The 20,795-nt window shown below is 45.3% G+C and overlaps 1 protein-coding gene across 2 annotated transcripts in view; it reads left to right on the top strand.

Annotated features, from left to right (window-relative positions):
• Positions 1 to 19,070, top strand: part of LOC124010813 (filamin A-interacting protein 1-like) — a 96,795-nt gene extending 77,725 nt beyond the window's left edge. Inside the window, exons 1-3 of one of the 2 annotated variants that reach the window (XM_046323494.1) lie at positions 6,583 to 6,745; positions 11,170 to 13,984; positions 18,155 to 19,070. In XM_046323494.1, coding sequence (XP_046179450.1) covers positions 11,285 to 13,984; positions 18,155 to 18,361 — 2,907 coding nt within the window. In that variant the 5' untranslated portion in view covers positions 6,583 to 6,745; positions 11,170 to 11,284 and the 3' untranslated portion in view covers positions 18,362 to 19,070. Of the gene's footprint in view, positions 1 to 6,582; positions 6,746 to 11,169; positions 13,985 to 18,154 lie in introns of those variants that run through there. The other variant, XM_046323493.1, reaches the window with a different exon arrangement.
• Positions 19,071 to 20,795: the final 1,725 nt, after the last annotated feature.

Here is a 20,795-nt window from a genome sequence, read left to right as displayed (position 1 = left end):
CGCGTTAACGGTGTTTCCCCTCTCCGCATCGCAACCATCTCCCTCCTCTGGCTCAGAGACTGAGCCCATGCAGCTGGGAGGTATTCGCATCTCGACTAAGGAGAGGGAACGGAGGATCACCAACCGCCTGTGCCTCTATTGCGGACTTGCTGGACATTTTGTCAATTCATGTCCAGTAAAAGCCAGAGCTCATCAGTAAGCGGAGGGCTACTGGTGAGCGATACTACTCAGGTCTCTCCATCAAGATCCTGTACTACTATGTCGGTCCATCTACGCTGGACCGGTTCGGGTGCTACATGCAGTGCCTTGATAGACTCTGGGGCTGAGGGTTGTTTTATGGACGAAGCATGGGCTCGGAAACATGACATTCCTTTCAGACAGTTATGGAAGCCTACGCCCATGTTCGCCTTACATGGTAGTCATCTCCCCAGTATCAGATATGAGACACTACCTTTAACCCTCACAGTATCTGGTAACCACAGTGAGACTATTTCCTTTTTGATTTTTCGTTCACCTTTTACACCTGTTGTTTTGGGTCATCCCTGGCTAGTATGTCATAATCCTTCTATTAATTGGTCTAGTAATTCTATCCTATCCTGGAACGTTTCTTGTCATGTGAAGTGTTTAATGTCTGCTATCCCTCCCGTTTCTTCTGTCCCCACTTCTCAGGAGGAACCTGGCGATTTGACAGGAGTGCCGGAGGAATATCATGATCTGCGCACGGTCTTCAGTCGGTCCAGAGCCAACTCCCTTCCTCCTCACCGGTTGTATGATTGTAGTATTGATCTCCTTCCGGGGACCACTCCTCCTCGGGGTAGACTATACTCTCTGTCGGCTCCCGAACGTAAGGCTCTCGAGGATTATTTGTCTGTGTCTCTTGACGCCGGCACCGTAGTGCCTTCTTCCTCCCCTGCCGGGGCGGGTTTTTTTTTTGTTAAGAAGAAGGACGGTACTCTGCGCCCCTGCGTGGATTATCGAGGGCTGAATGACATAACGGTTAAGAATCGTTATCCGCTTCCCCTTATGTCATCAGCCTTCGAGATTCTGCAGGGAGCCAGGTTCTTTACTAAGTTGGACCTTCGTAACACTTACCATCTCGTGCGCATCAGAGAGGGGGACGAGTGGAAAACGGCGTTTAACACTCCGTTAGGGCATTTTGAGTACCGGGTTCTGCCGTTTGGTCTCGCTAATGCGCCAGCTGTTTTTCAGGCATTAGTTAATGATGTTCTGAGAGACATGCTAAACATCTTTGTTTTTGTCTACCTTGACGATATCCTGATTTTTTCACCGTCACTCGAGATTCATGTTCAGCACGTTCGACGTGTACTCCAGCGCCTTTTAGAGAATTGTCTCTACGTGAAGGCTGAGAAGTGCTCTTTTCATGTCTCCTCCGTCACTTTTCTCGGTTCTGTTATTTCCGCTGAAGGCATTCAGATGGATCCCGCTAAGGTCCAAGCTGTCAGTGATTGGCCCGTTCCAAGGTCACGTGTCGAGTTGCAGCGCTTTCTAGGTTTCGCTAATTTCTATCGGCGTTTCATTCGTAATTTCGGTCAAGTTGCTGCCCCTCTCACAGCTCTTACTTCTGTCAAGACGTGTTTTAAGTGGTCCGGTTCCGCCCAGGGAGCTTTTGATCTTCTCAAGAAACGTTTTACGTCCGCTCCTATCCTCGTTACTCCTGACGTCACTAAACAATTCATTGTCGAGGTTGACGCTTCAGAGGTAGGCGTGGGAGCCATTCTATCCCAGCGCTTCCAGTCTGACGATAAGGTTCATCCTTGCGCTTATTTTTCTCATCGCCTGTCGCCATCGGAAGGCAACTATGATGTGGGTAACCGCGAACTGCTCGCCATCCGCTTAGCCCTAGGCGAATGGCGACAGTGGTTGGAGGGGGCGACCGTTCCTTTTGTCGTTTGGACAGACCATAAGAACCTTGAGTACATCCGTTCTGCCAAACGACTTAATGCACGTCAAGCTCGTTGGGCGTTGTTTTTCGCTCGTTTCGAGTTTGTGATTTCTTACCGTCCGGGTAGTAAGAACACCAAGCCTGATGCCTTATCCCGTCTCTTTAGTTCTTCTGTGGCTTCTACTGATCCCGAGGGGATTCTTCCTTATGGGCGTGTTGTCGGGTTGACAGTCTGGGGAATTGAAAGACAGGTTAAGCAAGCACTCACGCACACTGCGTCGCCGCGCGCTTGTCCTAGTAACCTTCTTTTCGTTCCTGTTTCTACTCGTCTGGCTGTTCTTCAGTGGGCTCACTCTGCCAAGTTAGCTGGTCATCCCGGCGTTCGAGGTACTCTTGCTTCTATTCGCCAGCGCTTTTGGTGGCCTACTCAGGAGCGTGACACGCGCCGTTTCGTGGCTGCTTGTTCGGACTGCGCGCAGACTAAGTCAGGTAACTCTCCTCCTGCCGGTCGTCACAGACCGCTTCCCATTCCTTCTCGACCATGGTCTCACATCGCCTTAGACTTCATTACCGGTCTGCCTTTGTCTGCGGGGAAGACTGTGATTCTTACGGTTGTCGATAGGTTCTCTAAGGCGGCACATTTCATTCCCCTCGCTAAGCTTCCTTCCGCTAAGGAGACGGCACAAATCATCATCGAGAATGTGTTCAGAATTCATGGCCTCCCGTTAGACGCCGTTTCAGACAGAGGTCCGCAATTCACGTCACAGTTTTGGAGGGAGTTCTGTCGTTTGATTGGTGCGTCCGTCAGTCTCTCTTCCGGGTTTCATCCCCAGGCTAACGGTCTAGCAGAAAGGGCCAATCAGACGATTGGTCGCATACTACGCAGCCTTGGGCAGCTCCCCTGGGCAGAATACGCTCACAACTCGCTTCCTTCGTCTGCTACCGGGTTATCTCCGTTTCAGAGTAGTCTGGGTTACCAGCCTCCTCTGTTCTCATCCCAGCTTGCCGAGTCCAGCGTTCCCTCCGCTCAAGCGTTTGTCCAACGTTGTGAGCGCACCTGGAGGAGGGTGAGGTCTGCACTTTGCCGTTACAGGGCACAGACTGTGAGAGCCGCCAATAAACGTAGGATTAAGAGTCCTAGGTATTGTTGGGGCCAGAGAGTGTGGCTTTCCACTCGTAACCTTCCCCTTACGACAGCTTCTCGTAAGTTGACTCCGCGGTTCATTGGTCCGTTCCGTGTCTCCCAGGTCGTCAATCCTGTCGCTGTGCGACTGCTTCTTCCGCGACATCTTCGTCGCGTCCATCCTGTCTTCCATGTCTCCTGTGTCAAGCCCTTTCTTCGCACCCCGTTCGTCTTCCCTCCCCCCGTCCTTGTCGAGCGCACCTATTTACAAGGTACGTAGGATCATGGACATGCGTTCTCGGGACGGGGTCACCAATACTTAGTGGATTGGGAGGGTTACGGTCCTGAGGAGAGGAGTTGGGTTCCGTCTCGGGACGTGCTGGACCGTTCGCTGATTGATGATTTCCTCCGTTGCCGCCAGGATTCCTCCTCGAGTGCGCCAGGAGGCGCTCGGTGAGTGGGGGGGTACTGTCATGTTTTGTCTTATATTGTCTTGTCATTTTGCTTTCCCTTCTGTTAGTTTTCCCCCTGCTGGTCTTATTAGGTTCGTTCCCTTTTTTCTCTCTCCCTTCCTCTCTCTCTTCTCTCTATCGTTCCGTTCCTGCTCCCAGCTGTTCCTATTCCCCTACTCAATCATCTAGTCTTTTCACACCTGTTCCGTATCTTGCCCTCTGATTAGAGTCCCTATTTCTCCCCTTGTTTTCCGTTTCTGTCCTGTCGGATCCTTGTATATTGTTCGCCGTGCTGTGTCTTTGTCTCGCCCTGTCGTGTCTTGTTTCCCTCAGATGCTGCGTGTGAGCAGGTGTCTGAGTCTGCTACGGTCGGTGCCTTCCCGAGGCAACCTACAGTTAATGGTCGAGTCTCCAGTCTGTCCTCGTCACTACGAGTGGAATTAAGTTTTTTATGTTTTGTTTTCTGCTCTGATTGTCCAGGAGTATTGCCTATTTCCTTTACTGGAATAAAGACTGTTTTCGCCAAGTCGCTTTTGGGTCCTCATTCACCTGCATAACACCTACAGCAGTAACAGTCTGCATACTCCTACAGCTGTAACAGTCTGCATACTCCCACAGCACTAACAGTCTGCATACTCCCACAGCACTAACAGCCTGCATACTCCTACAGCAGTAACAGTATGCATACTCCTACAGCAGTAACAGTCTGCCTACTCCCACAGCACTAACAGTCTGCATACTCCTACAGCAGTAACAGTCTGCATATTCCTACAGCACTCACAAAAGGGGGAGAATCCATTTGTCATCTCGGGGCACGGTTTGATTCCCAAATGGTGGGTCATGGTGGTTCTTCCTATATGGTATAGAACTTGTGGCTTGAAACATTGGTTTTATTCACTTGGCAAGTCTCAAGAGAAGGTCACTTGAACCAATCATGTCGTACAAAGGCCTGATAAAGACGTAAGACCTTTAAAAGGCCTACATAAATGCTTTACAAATCATGTACTGTATATACGAAAATGTCTTAGATAAGAGTTTTTCAGGACAACACACTTTGGGAGCCTTGGATACACAAGTAGCTCTAAGATTGTGTGTTCATGGGAAATGTTCTCTGAAACCACACATTTTCACTCAATCTAGCTGATTCATAATACTCTACATTCCATTTCGGAGTATCAGAGGAAGACTCATGTACCAAGACATTACGTAAAACAGGGATTGTTTTTCCACTATTTATAATTTGGCAGATGCTTCACATAGAGAACATGTTTGTGTGGCCAACTTTCATGTTCAATGAAGAACATCTGGGATTGGGAGCACTCTGTCTAGGATGTGTTGGAAATGTACAGATTCAGAAATAGACAAACCCTAATTGGGCATTCTAAATGAAGGAATGTGTTTACGTCAAGAACAAACAAATTGTTACAAAAATTCTAGAAAGATCATGACAGAGTCAAATGTAATCAGTATATAGTTGTATAATCTGGGTTATCACCACAAAATGTTCTCAAGAAACTGGATCGCACCGTGTCAAATGACCTATTTGTTTCATTGTGATTGCTGCCATTTTCAAACCACTAACAAGGAGGGAGGGGGTTGTTTGGCTCCTTGCTCTCTGGCCTTCCATGGGCATCTCTATTCTATATTGTCTTGGCAGTATTTCCTCATTTCCTACAGCTTGGCAACCAAGCTTTGGCGCCCATTGTGATGCTGTGACATCTGATTTAGAGGATTTTGGGACAGGAAATGCCCCAGTGTTTCCTTGATTCCTCCTAACGAGGATGACTGATGTCATGTTACGTCCGTGCTGATGCTGTGAACTCCATTGTTTCAGCGAACAGCTGATGTTCTGTCCGACGACAATAGGGACATTGAACCGATACGGGAGGATAATTTACTCAATGATCTCTATCAGCAGGCTATATCCAGTATTTTGGCCCGCTGAACTTTATGCATTTGGGTACTAGCTTAGTTTGAGTGTAGTTCGCTGCCAGCTATTTAGTGTGAATCTATCATTTTGCTTGTGTGAAGTGGAGAGAGGAATCTTGGTATCAAGGGAAAGATTGGCACACTCTAGAATAGACTGAGCAATGAGCCGTCTGTGATAATACAGAGGGCTGTAAATGTGAATTGTGAGATGTACTGTAAATGTGAGGATCGTTTCTAGCTGAACGGTCATGTTGAAATCCCGGCCATAAAAGTCCAGACAGCACTCGATTAGCAGTCCCTAATAACAGTCTTACAGACAATCCAACATTATGGATTAGTGGTGTCATACACTGTTGCGGTATGTTTGTGTTGTTGATTGTGTGAAGTGTTGCATGCAAATGTTTGGCGTGTTTCTAATTAGGTTCGGCTCTAATAGTGTATTACAAGAATAAATTCCAAACACACACAGATTTCCTTAGTAAACACGGTTGTCGGTCAAGTTAATTTAGTATTTTTTTCTTCAGTTGAATCAATGACTTACTGAGGAAAGTCAGAAGGAAAAGTTGTAACCTAAATCGCTTGTCTCTCCTCACCCTATGCCTCTGGAGTATAGACAGACCAGAGAGAGCAGAGATTTCACACGTTACAGACGTCACTCAACACTTTTCCTCTCTGTTCTTGTTTTAAGGCCCACACCACACCTAGGTGGACAAACACACACACACACACACACACACATACGCTTAAGCCCACATGCAAAGAATATCTCTCTCTCTTTCTCTCTTTCTCTCTTTCTCTCTTTCTCTCTCTCTCTCTCTCTCTCTCTCTCTCTCTCTCTCTCTCTCTCTCTCTCTCTCTCTCTCTCTCTCTCTCTCTCTCTCTCTCTCTCTCTCTCTCTCTCTCTCTCTCTCTCTCACACACACACACACACCGCTTTGAGAGGCAGGGAGGCTGTACAACACACACACACACACACACACACACACACACACACACACACACACACACACACACACACACACACACACACACACACACACACACACACACACACACACACACACACACACACACACACACACACACACACACACACTGGAGTACACACCCCTTTGAGAAGCAGGGAGGCTGTATAACACAAAGTTCCATATAAGGGCATGTTGATGATGTAATGCTCCATAGGCAGGGAGCATGCAGTGAGACATATCTTATTGTTTGGTCTCCCTGCTGGAATGTCCACATCATAGACCGCTGTGTGAGAGCTGAGAGACAGAGAGAGTACGGCAACATAATGAGCTTCAATCACTGAGGCTGCCACCAGACAGACCTATGGAACAGGTAGGAGGAAAAGCAACTTTAACTCAACTTAGCTGCTCTGTTGGTTCGTTATGGAGCACTGTGACTGAGTGCAAGGGGGAAAGTACAGCTTTGATATTGACATTCAGTTGGTTAGTGTAAAGAATTGATATCTGACTCTGGGAAAGTTGTGTCTTTTGGGATACAATTATCGGCAATCTATTAGAAATCATGGTTTCATTCAACAAGTTCATTATTTTTTTTATTTTGGAAACTGTGATTACAATTAAACGGATGCTGAGTACAGTAACTAAATATTGTAACAATTTGTGCACAATGTTTATTCCCTAATTGTGATTTTCAAATGTACCATTGAGGGAGGACATTGATAGAAGCTGATTCCGTGTGTGAGTTAAAGCTATGGGTAATTCAGTGGTTCATTTCCTAAGTGTAGTTGAACGGGCCACTCAACACTCACACGACACTCTAATGTCTGTGAGAATCCGGGGGAAATGTGCATGGTGAAATCAAAAAGATGGTCATTGTTATTTGAACCTGCTCTCCTGTGAAAAATGAATCACTTCTGAGTGATACATTTATGAACCAACAAGTTAAGTTTGAATATAAACTCAGATATTATAATGAATTCAAAAACCTGAAAAATATATATATTTTTTTGACGAGCTATTGATTGTGTAACATACAGCATAGCCAGCTAAACCCCTAAAATGTAACTATTAAAAATTAAATATTTAACTAGCACAGTCATTCAACTGAAGGCATACAAATATTGCCTGTAATTTTATGAGCCCATACTGCTTACTGATTGCCCTCTGCTGGACGTAAGCTGGCCAGCTTCCTATGTCTCTTTCATAAAGCATTCCAGGAATAATCCTCCTAACAAACTGACTGCTTCTATCTATTTACACTAAAAACACGGTTCAGGATCAAACATGAACAGATCATTGTTTTATCATGTCTTTTGTAAATGATGTGTCTGCTCCCGTGTGAAAGAGGCCTAGAACCTTGGTCTCAATGAGACTACCTGTTAATATAAATGTCAAATCAAATCTGGTGTTTTAAGGGAAAGGGCAGGATATTGACCTATAACAAGGGCATTGTCTTGGACATTGACTTCTAAAACATACACACAGAATACTGGCATGAATACTGCCATGTCCTGTATCATCTCAGCAGCAGCACTGTTTACAGAGTCTGAGCCATAGTTTCCAGCTCTGAGGACACAGCTGCTTATTTAAATGTGAGGAAAAGCCCTCTGTGGCCTTCGCCATAATGGTGGGCATGGTGACATCCTGCTGCCGGCTGTGTGTGTGTTTTCCCCTCTGCATGCTGATGTTGCTCAGAAGAGGTCAGTAGGTGAATGGTTGGTTTTGGGTTAATAGCCATCTGCACCCACACCCATTTCTTAACTGCTTACCATGCAGAAGGCATCACTCTATTTTCCATGACATAGAAACTCCTTATGGGAATGTACCGTTTTAGACAGACTGACTCTATTTGGAAAATTGGCAGTGATAAAATAAATTGTCCAATCAAGTGTGGCCTTTACCGTACCTTGTAATCAAAGTCAGAGTCAAAAGTTGCTGTTCTCTGCAGCTGACATCTTGTATAACCAAGTTTGATGGTAAAGCCGTATAAGGATGAACTGGGTAAACTAGTACATCATTCATTGGCAATTGGTGAGAATTTCAAGTGGTAACCGTCATGCCCCTCGTATTCCTCTTTCGACCATATCGTCACAGTTGACTCACTGGCAGTTCAACTTCTGCTCCCCCAAGTTGTGTTATTCGATTGTCAAGTCCCACTAGTCCAGCAGAAAGAGTCCATGGGAAACAGAATCCAATGACTGTCCCTTAGGAGGGACACAGTATTCTCATGGCAAGCGATTAGGATCCTAGGGAACACATGTAATTCCTCTCCAGAGACATCATATAGCCTAGTATGTCTTGGCTGATCTCAAGCACCTGATTAATAATACATGGAAGTTTCCCTGAATGTATCTTCTGTTTCCATAATGTATCTTCACAATATGTAGCCCTCTGTGATTAACTAGCAGAGTCTAAAGTCCAGGACCTCGGCTCACATTCTGTTCTGGTTTGATTACATCACTGGGAAAACGGAGCATAACTGGGTAGCGGAGATAACTGCTAGAGTAAACAAGGATACAAATAAAGCAGTCTAGCTCTAGCTACATTCTAGCTACATTCTAGCTATATTTGCAGGCCTTTATATGGCTGCCACTCCACTGCTCTGCCCTGACGTCTCAGCAATGTTAATAGAATATCATGATTTAGATTATTTTTTCTAAATGATCATTTCTGCCAGAAAGACATGTCTTAGAATATTGTAGAACTGACTACCACACATTCCCATTGTGAACTTTCTCAGTGGGACACTAGAGGCCTTTACAAACTCCTCCCCATCAGATGCTTTCCTACTGTACATCAACTTCAAGCTGATCAGCTTTGATCATCAGATCTCTGGCACAGTGGAACATGTGGAACATCATGGGATTAACATCATAGGGCATAGGACAGCCCCAGCCCTACCATGGACCTGCCTTAGCCCCAGTTCTACCATGGACCTGCAGCCCTACCATGGACCCCAGCCCTACCATGGACCTGCCTTAGCCCCAGTTCTACCATGGACCTGCCTTAGCCCCAGCCCTACCATGGACCTGCCTTAGCCCCAGTTCTACCATGGACCTGCCTTAGCCCCAGCCCTACCATGGACCTGCCTTAGCCCCAGCCCTACCATGGACCTGCCTTAGCCCCAGTTCTACCATGGACCTGCCTTAGCCCCAGCCCTACCATGGACCTGCCTTAGCCCCAGCCCTACCATGGACCTGCCTTAGCCCCAGCCCTACCATGGACCTGCCTTAGCCCCAGTTCTACCATGGACCTGCCTTAGCCCCAGTTCTACCATGGACCTGCCTTAGCCCCAGTTCTACCATGGACCTGCCTTAGCCCCCCATGGACCTGCCTAGCCCCAGTTCTACCATGGACCTGCCTTAGCCCCAGCCCTACCATGGACCTGCCTTAGCCCCAGTTCTACCATGGACCTGCCTTAGCCCCAGTTCTACCAGCTACCATGCTGACATCATGTTCCTCTACAGGAGACTAGGTGTAATTAGTGATCCCTGAGAGAGGCCCTCTGTTTATCCAGCCAGGCTGTAATTGCCTCTGGAAGCAGGGGGGATTCCTTTAAATATATAACCAGAGAGAGAGGGAGGCAGGGGGTAGTAGAGGAACCCCTTAATTAGGGGATTGTTCCATGCCAATGCGACATCTGTGCTAGCACGCTGGCAGCTGCACATTCAGCAGTCATAACATCCCCTCCGACGCTGCCTGGAGCGGAGGCACACTGGCCCGGTGCGATGCATGCCCTGCCAGCTACCGTGACCCCAGCTTCCCCCGTGATTCTGTTACATATGCTGTATATACAGTAGACTGTACGTTTACACGGGACATACACCTACACACATGCTCACAAGTACACACTATTAACTCAATATCACTCTAGATGTTAAAATAACTGCAATGTAAGCTTAGTGGTTTCTTTAAGCAGGGTAGGTGCTTCTAACAGGTATGAAAGAGGGCTGTATTCACTGGGACATTTTAAAACCAGCAGTGTGGTTGAATACGGGTTTAGTCTACAGTTTGATGGGGACTGATGGGAGTATTCTTGTCAGATAGGGGTCAGGGTAAACATTCAGCATTCTTGAAAAGTCTAGCCACCACAGCCAAAGATCAAAGTGCATTTGGAGGGAACATCCTCACACAGTACAAACACTGCATTTAGTCCTTTCTCTATTATTTTTCTTCTTTCAAGTAACAGTAGATAAGCAATACAGGACATTAGTAATCAGTCATGCAAATCCTAATAAGGATAATCTAGATAGTCCATTTGTATAGGAATGACTATAAGAAGTACTATTTTGGACTTTTACTATGGCGTGTAGAGTTTCCAACCCATATGAGAGTTAACTGCTATCGGGGGACCTTAAAAGGAACACACTGCAAGTGTATGTCAGGCTACCGACTTGGGAAAGGTAGCACAGTTATATTTATGATCTGTTAAAGTTTCCATTACATAAAATGTCAAACCCCTTCAGAAATCCATTCAGTATGGTCAGACAAATGTGACACCCATGAGTGTTTATTGTGTGTCTGCATCCCTACTAATAATAGGCCCGATGGCACTTTGGGAATAAGAATTAGACACATTTGACACTTCACAAGCAAACAACGAATGACAATTTTCTACCAAGCTGATACACTGTATATTGTTTATGTTATATTATTGATGTCGTGTTATGTTGCTCCCTGTGTCATCCATCATCTTCTCCACCCATGTATCAGTTGTCCAATGTGTGTATCAGTGAAAAGTTCAACATTCTTTTTTATTCAAACGTTTTTTCTCTTCTTCTTGTGTTTTTCTTTCAGACTGAAGTTGCTCATTGACCAGGAAAAGGCCTATCAGGAAAGGAAAGAGGAGGAAAACAACAAGAAGGTCACCAGCCTAAAGGAGGAGCTGACCAAGCTGAAGTCGTTTGCGTTGATGGTCGTGGACGAGCAGCAGCGCCTCACAGAACAATTGACCCAACAGACTGCTAAGGTCCAGGAACTGACCGCCAACGCCTCCCACACCCAGGAAGAGCTGAGCTCTGCTAATGCAAAGGTGCAAGAGGGGGAGGAGAAAGTTTTTAGCTTGGAGACAGAGCTAGGCGACCAATCCAGTCGCTTTCACCAGGAACAGGAGACCATGACAGCCAAACTGACCAGCGAGGATGCCCAGAACCGGCAGCTCAAGCAGAAATTGTCCACACTCAGCCGGCAGCTGGATGAACTGGAGGAGACCAACAAGACCCTCCGGAGGGCCGAGGACGAGCTCCAGGAGCTGAGGGACAAGATCAGCCGCGGGGAATGTGGCAACTCCAGCCTCATGGATGAGGTGGAGGAGTTACGGAAAAGGGTTCTGGAGATGGAGGGGAAGGATGAGGAGCTGGTCAGAATGGAGGACCAGTGCAGGGACCTCAACAAGAAGCTGGAGAAGGAAGCCAGCCAAAGCCGTAGCCTGAAGGCTGATGTGGACAAGCTGAACCACAGGATCATGGAGCTGGAGAAACTAGAGGATGCGTTTGGCAAGAGCAAACAGGAGTGCAACGCTCTAAAGTGCAATCTGGACAAAGAGAGGACAGTGTCAAATGTTCTGTCCAGGGAGATGGACATCCTGAAAGTGAGGGTTAAAGAACTGGAGGCCGTGGAGGGTCAGCTGGAGAAGACAGAGCTTACACTAAAGGAAGACCTCACCAAGCTGAAGACGCTGACGGTCATGTTGGTGGATGAAAGGAAGACCATGGCGGAGAAACTGAAAGCGATGGAGGACAAGGTCCATAACAGCACTGGCAAACTGCAAGCTGAGCAGGACAAAGTCACAACAGTAACAGAGAAGCTTATCGAGGAGAGCAAGAAAGCCCTAAGGTCGAATGCTGAGCTTGAGGAGAAAATGTGTGGCGCCACCAAGGACAGGGATGAACTCAAGGCCAAGCTCCAAGCCGAGGAGGAAAAGAGCAACGACCTGCAGTCCAAAGTTACCATGATGAAGAAGAGGTTGCAGTCACTGGAAGCTGCAGAGAGGGAATTCCTGAGGAACAAAGCCAAAGAGGAAAACATCAAGGTGCCCATCGCCAACCGCTCCCAACAAGAGGACTACAAAGTCAAAGACCTTACACAGGAAGTTGAGCGCCTGAGGCGAAAACTTAAAGATATGAAGGTTGTCGAAGACGACTTGTTGAAGACTGAAGATGAGTTTGAGTCCATGGAGAAGAGATACTCCAGGGAACAAGAGCGAGCAAAGGCCTTGATGGAGGAGTTGGAAATATCCAGAAATGAGCTCTTAAAGTACCAACTGGCAGAGAAGCAAGAGTCCAACCAGGAGCACATCCTCTACAAGCGTCTGAAAGAGGAAGAGGCCAAGTCCAGTCATCTGACCCGAGAGGTGGCGGCCCTAAAAGAGAAGATACATGAATATATGGGCACAGAGGAAAACATCTGTCGCATGAAAAACGACCACTCCACCTTGCAAAGAAAACTGACTCTGCAAGAGGTGAAAAATAAAGAACTGTCCAGAGAGATGGAGACCCTCAATCGGGAGCTGGAGCGATACCGTCGCTTCAGCAAAAGTCTCCGCCCAGGCATGAATGGCAGACGTTTCTCAGACTTACAGGTGTGCACCAAGGAGGTACAGACAGATCTAGCAGACCACCTTCGACCCAACTACAAGAGCATCGCCCCACTGGAGCGGGCCGTGGTGAATGGAAAACTGTACGAAGAGAGTGACTCTGGGGACGATCCAAACTACAACAATGAGCTGCCCCTCGCCCAATGTAACCCCTCCCTCTTCAACAATGTCAACAACCTCAACAACAACATCAGGAGAGTTCCCTTTCTCAAAACCAAAGAAAGCCACAACCCAGTCAACGGGAAAGTGCAGGTTCCCAGACAGAATGGGAACCATGTGCAGCAAGGAGACGTGTTTCTGACACACAGCCCCGGGCAACCACTGCACATCAAGGTAACCCCAGACCACGGGCATAACATGGCCATGCTAGAAATCACCAGCCCTACCGCAGAAAACACCCAGTCATACACCAGCACTGCAGTCATCCCCACAAGCGGAGGTCCACCCAAACAAAGAATCACCATAATTCAGAACGCATCCATCTCCCCGACTACCAGAAACAAAGGTCAAAGGTCCCCCTCGTCAGATGGTTCCCCCTGCACTCCTGATCGAGCCATATCTCCCTTCACCATGACCACCTACTCTAGAGCGATGACCCCAGACTCCTCTGGGTCGGTCACACCAGACAGGGCTATGTCACCCATCCAGATCGTGTCGGTCACAACAGGCACTCCTGACCGGTCCCTGTCCACGGAGCCAGTAGAGGTCATGGGAGGTCATGCAGTCTTCAGGGTGACACCAGAGAGGCAGAGCAGCTGGCAGGTTCAGAGGTCCAACAGCTCCGGCCCCAACGTCATCACCACGGAGGACAACAAAATCCACATTCACTTAGGGAGCCCCTTCATTCAGAGCTTAAACACTACACCCCAGCCTGTGAGCCCATGCTACTCACCTGGGCAGGAGCAGAGATCTCCTGTATTATCCAATGGTACCCCTGTCAAAGGCAACAGCAAAATCACAAGTAGCATCACTATAAAGCCAACATCCACCCCAATCAAAAAGCCTTCACAAATTACAGTAAGTAATGCCTATGACTGACTGACTCCCCATCCCAAGAGACCTCACCCCATTAGTAAACCCTAGTTTGTCCGTCTCCCATTAGCACCATCTATCCCAACCCAACCTCCTCAGTCCCAAGTCATCCGATCTTGATCCATCCACCTCCATTTTACTTGATCTGTATGAAGAGATGCCCTACCTAACCACTTCTCTGTTTGTGTTTGGGGTTTGTTTGTTTGGTTCTGTTTGGAAAGATGTTTGCATGCATGAATTGTCATTCAAATACAAAATAGAACAATAACCCTTTGAAGGCACTTGTAGTAAGAAACGTTTACTGAACACCGGGGTAACTTTACTGTATATGCTATTTGGTAAATATACCATGTACTAAGACTATTCACTGATGGACCGTTTCAATTGTGTTTAAACTTCATATTACACAACTTGCATTTTGTTTAAGCTGATTTATTTTTTAAATATTAAAGTGTGCAAAGGTTGTTTTAGTTTGTCATCCATGCTTGCATATTTCATTTACTCATTCAGAAGTGGTAAACCCTGCATGCTGAATGATGAAAATTAGGAATATATTTCAAGGTTAAAATATATATTTAAATGTTTTTTATTTATGCATGTTTTCTAACTTCTAGTTTTTATATTTTATTGGTTCATTGTGATCTTATTTTAACTGCTCAAGTGCTACCTTAACCATTTGAAATAGTATTCAATCAATACAACTACTGATAGCAGTCCATTGTCTTTCAACCATCAAGACACACACATACAATGAATAGGACATTTTAGAGACACTTCATTTATGATTTTTACTAGCAGGACTCTCAGAAGAACTCTTGTGTGAACGTCCAGAGTTTATTAGAAAACGGGTGGGGGGGGGGGGTCAGGGAATTCTGACATGTGTTTTCTTGGCTGAGTTAAATTCATAGGCTGGTGATGTCATTGCTTCTCCTTCTATCCCAAACACAAAAACCCAGTTACCAAGTGTAAAGACTAGCATGAGTGAATTTGAAGTTCCTCTTTAATGATACCATGGAAAGTACATGTAAGTCAGCTTGGACGAACGAGAGGTGCTTTAACTATTGAGGTTCTTCTCCAAGTGGATGTTTCTTTGCTGCAACTCAATATTATTTGCGTTCATCAGAGTGTTGTATGATTCTTTTGCAAATACATACAGTTGTTTTAATGACAAATTATCATGCAACCTACACAACAATGCAAATAGATTGCAGTAGAGGAATGAAGAAAACCCCCACTCATCCTTCAAAGCACTGGCTTATCACGAAGAGACTTCTGAGTGACACTGGTAATATAAAGCTCACCTGAATGAAGCATACATGTGTCAGATCCATTCACGCATGTGAAAATGCACACCCAAGCCAAATACCCTCTGTATCACTATAAAGAGGTGTCTATGTCAAGCTTTAAATCCATTCAGGCTGGGAGCATTGACATTTGGAAACAGGATCACAATCTCAATGCCCAAGAATAATTTACAGGCTAAACAAGATGCTATTCATTCAAGGGATCAGAGCAGCTGTGTCCTTAAATATCCTCCATGTCATTATCTATCTGATCGTACTTATTATATTATTATTATATACTAGTGAGGTCATTGTTTGAGCCAGGCAGATCACATGTTCTGATGTTAAAATAACATCACAGTCCATATCGAATGAGAGCAAAGTGCAAGTAGTATGGATGATGGCTTCATAGTCTGACACACCCTTTCCTTTCTTATATCTCACTTGACGCATGACCTTTGGCATGTCAGATAAATCTAAAGTCTATGTAAGCTATACAATCACAGAGCACCATCATCCACTGTGCTGTTTTTCAATACAGAAAGTACAGTAGCCAATCAGAGGCGAGACCTCTGATGTACATCACAGGCTAACCTAATGTAGCAGGAGTTCCCACATCCGTTATTCAGGGGAAACAGAAGTTGAAAATATTATATCCCTGAAAACCGGATGTAAGCGGTTTCTGGCGACCCTGCATAGGCTACTCCCAGGCTCGTTTAGGAGTTGATGGGATTCACGTTTACAATAACGGTCATCATCACAATGGTATCCAAACACCTTGACCGATAGGCCCAATGAACAAGGAGAGGAAAATAAACGGACAGGGCAGGGCCCATTTCAAACAAAGGCCTCATATTGTGAACTAAAGAGGATCCTGAGGCTCAGTAGTGTGCTGTGAAATAGTGTCTCGCACCACAATCCAAGCACCAAACAAATCCTGTGTTTTGTTGCCATGGGAGACAACTGTGCATCTTTGCCAGTATTGCAGAACGCAGGCCGGCCTAGTGAACTGCAGGCTGGTCTGTCCGTGGCAGAGGAAGTGCTTACTCTAGTACTCCTGTTGCATGCCTCCAAAGGGAGGAGGCTTATAATTAAAGGTCATTCCTTGTCAAATCAACATGGCCCCCTGACATGACCCACACAGATTTTCTGGTCCATTAACCTAATTTTCAAAACACATTTCAAATTTATGTCCTGCATGGATTTAAGGACATGGTTCATTGCACGTTTCAGAATTAATTTTCGAAACCATAAAACACTTAAACACTCACTTACAGTTGGCCTTTAACAAAGTTTAACCACTCACTCCTTGGACTGGGTAGATTCACTCAATAGCTTTCGGCATGTAACAGGATTGTCTCACAAGAGCTCTCTCTCAGAGAAAGAAAGAGTGATGAAATAAGCTGCAACGTTTAAAACTACAGTATAATAACCTATGCTGTGCAACAGGTCTGGGAGAATGCCTTAATGTGCATGATGAACCGCCTCCCCAATGACACCCTATTCCCTATATAGCACACTATTTTTGACCAGGGCCCATAGGAATAGGGTGCCATTTGGGACAAATTCATCAACATCTATTCCCCTTCTTGTCTTTCTTTGCTCTGGGCGCCCTCATCATCATCCCTCTAGTCTCACATGCAGTTACATTAAAGCCAGAGGAGAAAGAGAGAGTTTTTAAAAACTGAGCAGAGAGAGAGAGAGAGGTTTAAACTGAGTAGAGAGAGAGAACGAGAGAGGTAGAGAGGGATTTAAACTGAGTAGAAAGAGAGAGTATGGCTTAAACTGAGCCGAGAGAGTGTTTTTTAAATTGAGCAGAGAGAGAGTGGGATTTAAGCTGAGCAGAGAGAGAGAGAGAGAGAGAGAGAGAGAGAGAGAGAGAGAGAGAGAGAGAGAGAGAGAGAGAGAGAGAGAGAGAGAGAGAGAGAGAGAGAGAGGTTTAAACTGAGCAGAGAGAGAGAGAGGGGTTTAAACTGAGCAGAGAGAGAGAGCGGGGGTTAAACTAAGCAGAGAGAGAGAGCGAGGAGTTTAAACTGGACAGAAAGAGAGGGGTTTAAACTGGGCAATAACTGGGGTTTAAACTGAGCAAAGAGAGAGGGGGGGGTTAGACTGAGTAGAGAGGGGGGTAGACTGAGCAGAGAGAGGTTTAGATTGAGCAGGGAGGGGTTTAAACTAAACGCAAAGCGATGACAAACATGAAGAGCTCCTATGGTGACATCACCTTCTGGCAGAGCTGAGACGGAGCGCTAGGAGCATTAGATGACAGTTTAAGCTGATTGTGCAGTAAACAATGCAGTGATGCAAACCCCATGGGAGACATTTCCTGTGACTGTTTTGGCAGTTGGTGCTAAAAACACATCCAATACCTGTCTCCAAACATTTTCCCTCTCCACTCTCTCTTATAAGCCTTCTTTGGGAGCAAAACAATTACTTGTCTGTGAATAGCTCTATAAACTCCCAAGACGGTTTCAGAAAGGGAATCATGGATTTCTTTAGTTCCAATCTTTACAGAGGTCGGTTGTGTTGAAAAAATGGTCAAAGCTTTACTTAAAGAGTACTGTTTTATTAGTCTACTTGTTATTATGCACGCATACATGAGCCTGTACATGTCTTAATAAGCATCTAATTATTTATTTTGTAATTGTGTTTTGTCAAAATTGCTAGATATTTGGTACTGTATGCCAAAAAACATAATTTGGCACCATCTTGTGGTCAGTTTGGTAAACAACCTACAGTTATATATCATTTACATTTACATTTACATTTAAGTCATTTAGCAGACGCTCTTATTCAGAGCGACTTAGAAATTGGTGCATTCACCTTATGACATCGTAAGGATATTGATCCCTTTTTTCTCTCTGTCTATTCTCAGATCCCCTTGGAAGCATTCCGACGCCCAGGTCCAACCAGGATCCCCAAACCTAAAGCCTACAGTACAAAAGGAACAAACAGTGCGGTCAATCCAGGGCAGAGCAATAAAGGACAGCCCCAGACAGCTCTCTCCTCAGAGAAGACGCTGCAGGGTACTCAGAGTGCAGCCAACAACCTAAATGTGGTCAACCGCCCCACTAGAATATAACGTCACACACTTGGATGTATCATCACATTATGATCTCAATTAAGATGTATTCCTGTTGCTACACAGACTTCTGCTTTTGTGTGCCTCGGTATTGATAATGAAAACACCAAAATAGGAAGATGATTAGGCCTAGGTTAACTAGCATACGTGTTTCACAAAGAAAAATTCACTGATCTGTCTGTGTAAGCAGCAGGGGCGCAAATTTAACTAGGGACGGGGGGGGGACATGTCCCCAGTTTTATAATTGGAATGTGATACAAAACGAGGCAATGGTGTACTTTAGGACCATGTGGACGCCTCGGAGTGGTTGGGTAGGACAAATAAAAAATAAAAAATATATATTATGTCCCCCCACCTCTAAAACTAAAGTTGCACCCCTGGTGAGAAGTAATTGCAGTAATTGATCAATTATGATATATATATATTAGGCTACTGTTCTTACTAATACCATTAAAATATGAATGTGTATTATCCCCTTGAAACATGAACTGTATTGCTATTTTAACGTGGTAGACCTATCTAATTTACATCCACTACTTAATTAGTCTAATTCTATGAGTGGCAAAAAAAGGAATGCTATTAACAGTTTGAATAATGTACATGTGTATTATTGGTATTTTATGTTGAATGCGACCTCCTCAGTGATGATCTCTGAAATGTAATGATCAGACTATTAATTGGTTATCAATAAATATTGTTTTTATACCTACATATATATATATACACCTTTACATTTTATGTTATATATAAGAAACCCATCTTGCTCTGCCTGAAATATGGGACATAAAAAAAACTCCCAATCAGGTGGGAATATGAATTGTGCAAGCTAATAATTGTTTTTTTTAAATGGGTAATTCTCACAGTATTCCATCACAGACTTTCACCACTGTGTAAATGATCCTCCAATTGCAATGCACACACCTGTTTCGACGATGACCAATCGATGGGTCAGTCAAGTGATCAGAAAACCACATCTGCGTGGTTCATTCTTTGTGGGAGATGCAGATTATCTGTTAAGTTTTCTTAGCAGTAGCATCCAACCTGTTAGATGAGGTACTCCAAATTCATGCCCAGGTGAGACAGATGGGTATCCAGATAGGTTTGGATTTGTTCCCAGCCCGTGTGGTGGTGGAAGGGAATGAGGAAGTAGATGAGCTGGCTAAACAGGCCCTTTGGAGAGAGGAGGTGGATGTGGAGATGCCGATAAGCAGGGAAGAGGCTTAAGGGAGTAATAAGGACAGTCGTGGTGCAGAGGTGGCAGGAGCAGTGGAACAGCAACACTAAGGGCAGGCATCTATTCCAAGTACAGAGGAAAGTTGGGGAGGGGAGGACGGCAGGAAGAGAGAAGAGAGGAGGACATCTTTACAAGGCTACGGGTGGGACACTGCAGGTTGACTAAGACATTAAATGTGATAGGAAAGCATCTAACAGGAAGGGGTACTATAGGTAGTACAGCTAAGACCAGCCTTTTTCCTAGCAGGTTAGGACAATTTACCCAGCAGGTTAGGACAATTTACCCAGCAGGTTAGGATAATTTACCCAGCAGGTTAGGATAATTTACCCAGCAGGTTAGGATAATTTACCCAGCAGGTTAGGACAATTTACCCAGCAGGTTAGGACAATTTACCCAGCAGGTTAGGATAATTTACCCAGCAGGTTAGGATAATTTACCCAGCAGGTTAGGATAATTTACCCAGCAGGTTAGGACAATTTACGCAGCAGGTTAGGACAATTTACCCAGCAGGTTAGGATAATTTACCCAGCAGGTTAGGATAATTTACCCAGCAGGTTAGGATAATTTACCCAGCAGGTTAGGATAATTTACCCAGCATGTTAGGATAATTTACCCAGCAAGTTAGGATAATTTACCCAGCAGGTTAGGATAATTTACCCAGCAGGTTAGGATAATTAACGTGGCAGGTTGGAAGACTTAGATTAAGGTTAGGAAAAGGGTTAGGTTTAGCTCAAATGCTCTGCTAACCTGCTCCCTCTAGTCACCAACCACAGGAAGGTGTGATTACTGCCAGGAAACAGAGATAGTGGAGCATGTACTGATAGTGTGGGCAGTATTGAGAGGGAAATAGAGATCCAGTATGAGGGAGAAGGGGGTAGAGGAATTGAGTTTAAAGAGCATACTGAGTAGAACATCATTAGATACAAAATCAAATCAAATTGTATTTATTACATGATCTGAGGACCCATGCCAAATCTTTTCAGTCTCCCAAGGGGGAATAGGTGTTGTCGTGCCCTCTTCATGACTGTCTTAGTGTGTTTGGACTATGATTGTCCAGACCTTTGGCAGTCTCTATGGGCGTGCCACCCGGTTCAATGCTCGGGCCGACTCTCTTTTCTGTATACATCAATGATGTCGCTCTTGCTGCTGGTGATTCTCTGATCCACCTCTACGCAGACGACACCATTCTGTAAACTTCTG

Source organism: Oncorhynchus gorbuscha, linkage group LG23 (genome assembly GCF_021184085.1).
Source record: "Oncorhynchus gorbuscha isolate QuinsamMale2020 ecotype Even-year linkage group LG23, OgorEven_v1.0, whole genome shotgun sequence".
Taxonomy (NCBI): domain Eukaryota; kingdom Metazoa; phylum Chordata; class Actinopteri; order Salmoniformes; family Salmonidae; genus Oncorhynchus; species Oncorhynchus gorbuscha.
The sequence above is the reverse complement of the archived record's forward strand: the minus strand, read 5'-3'. Positions and strand labels throughout refer to the sequence as shown.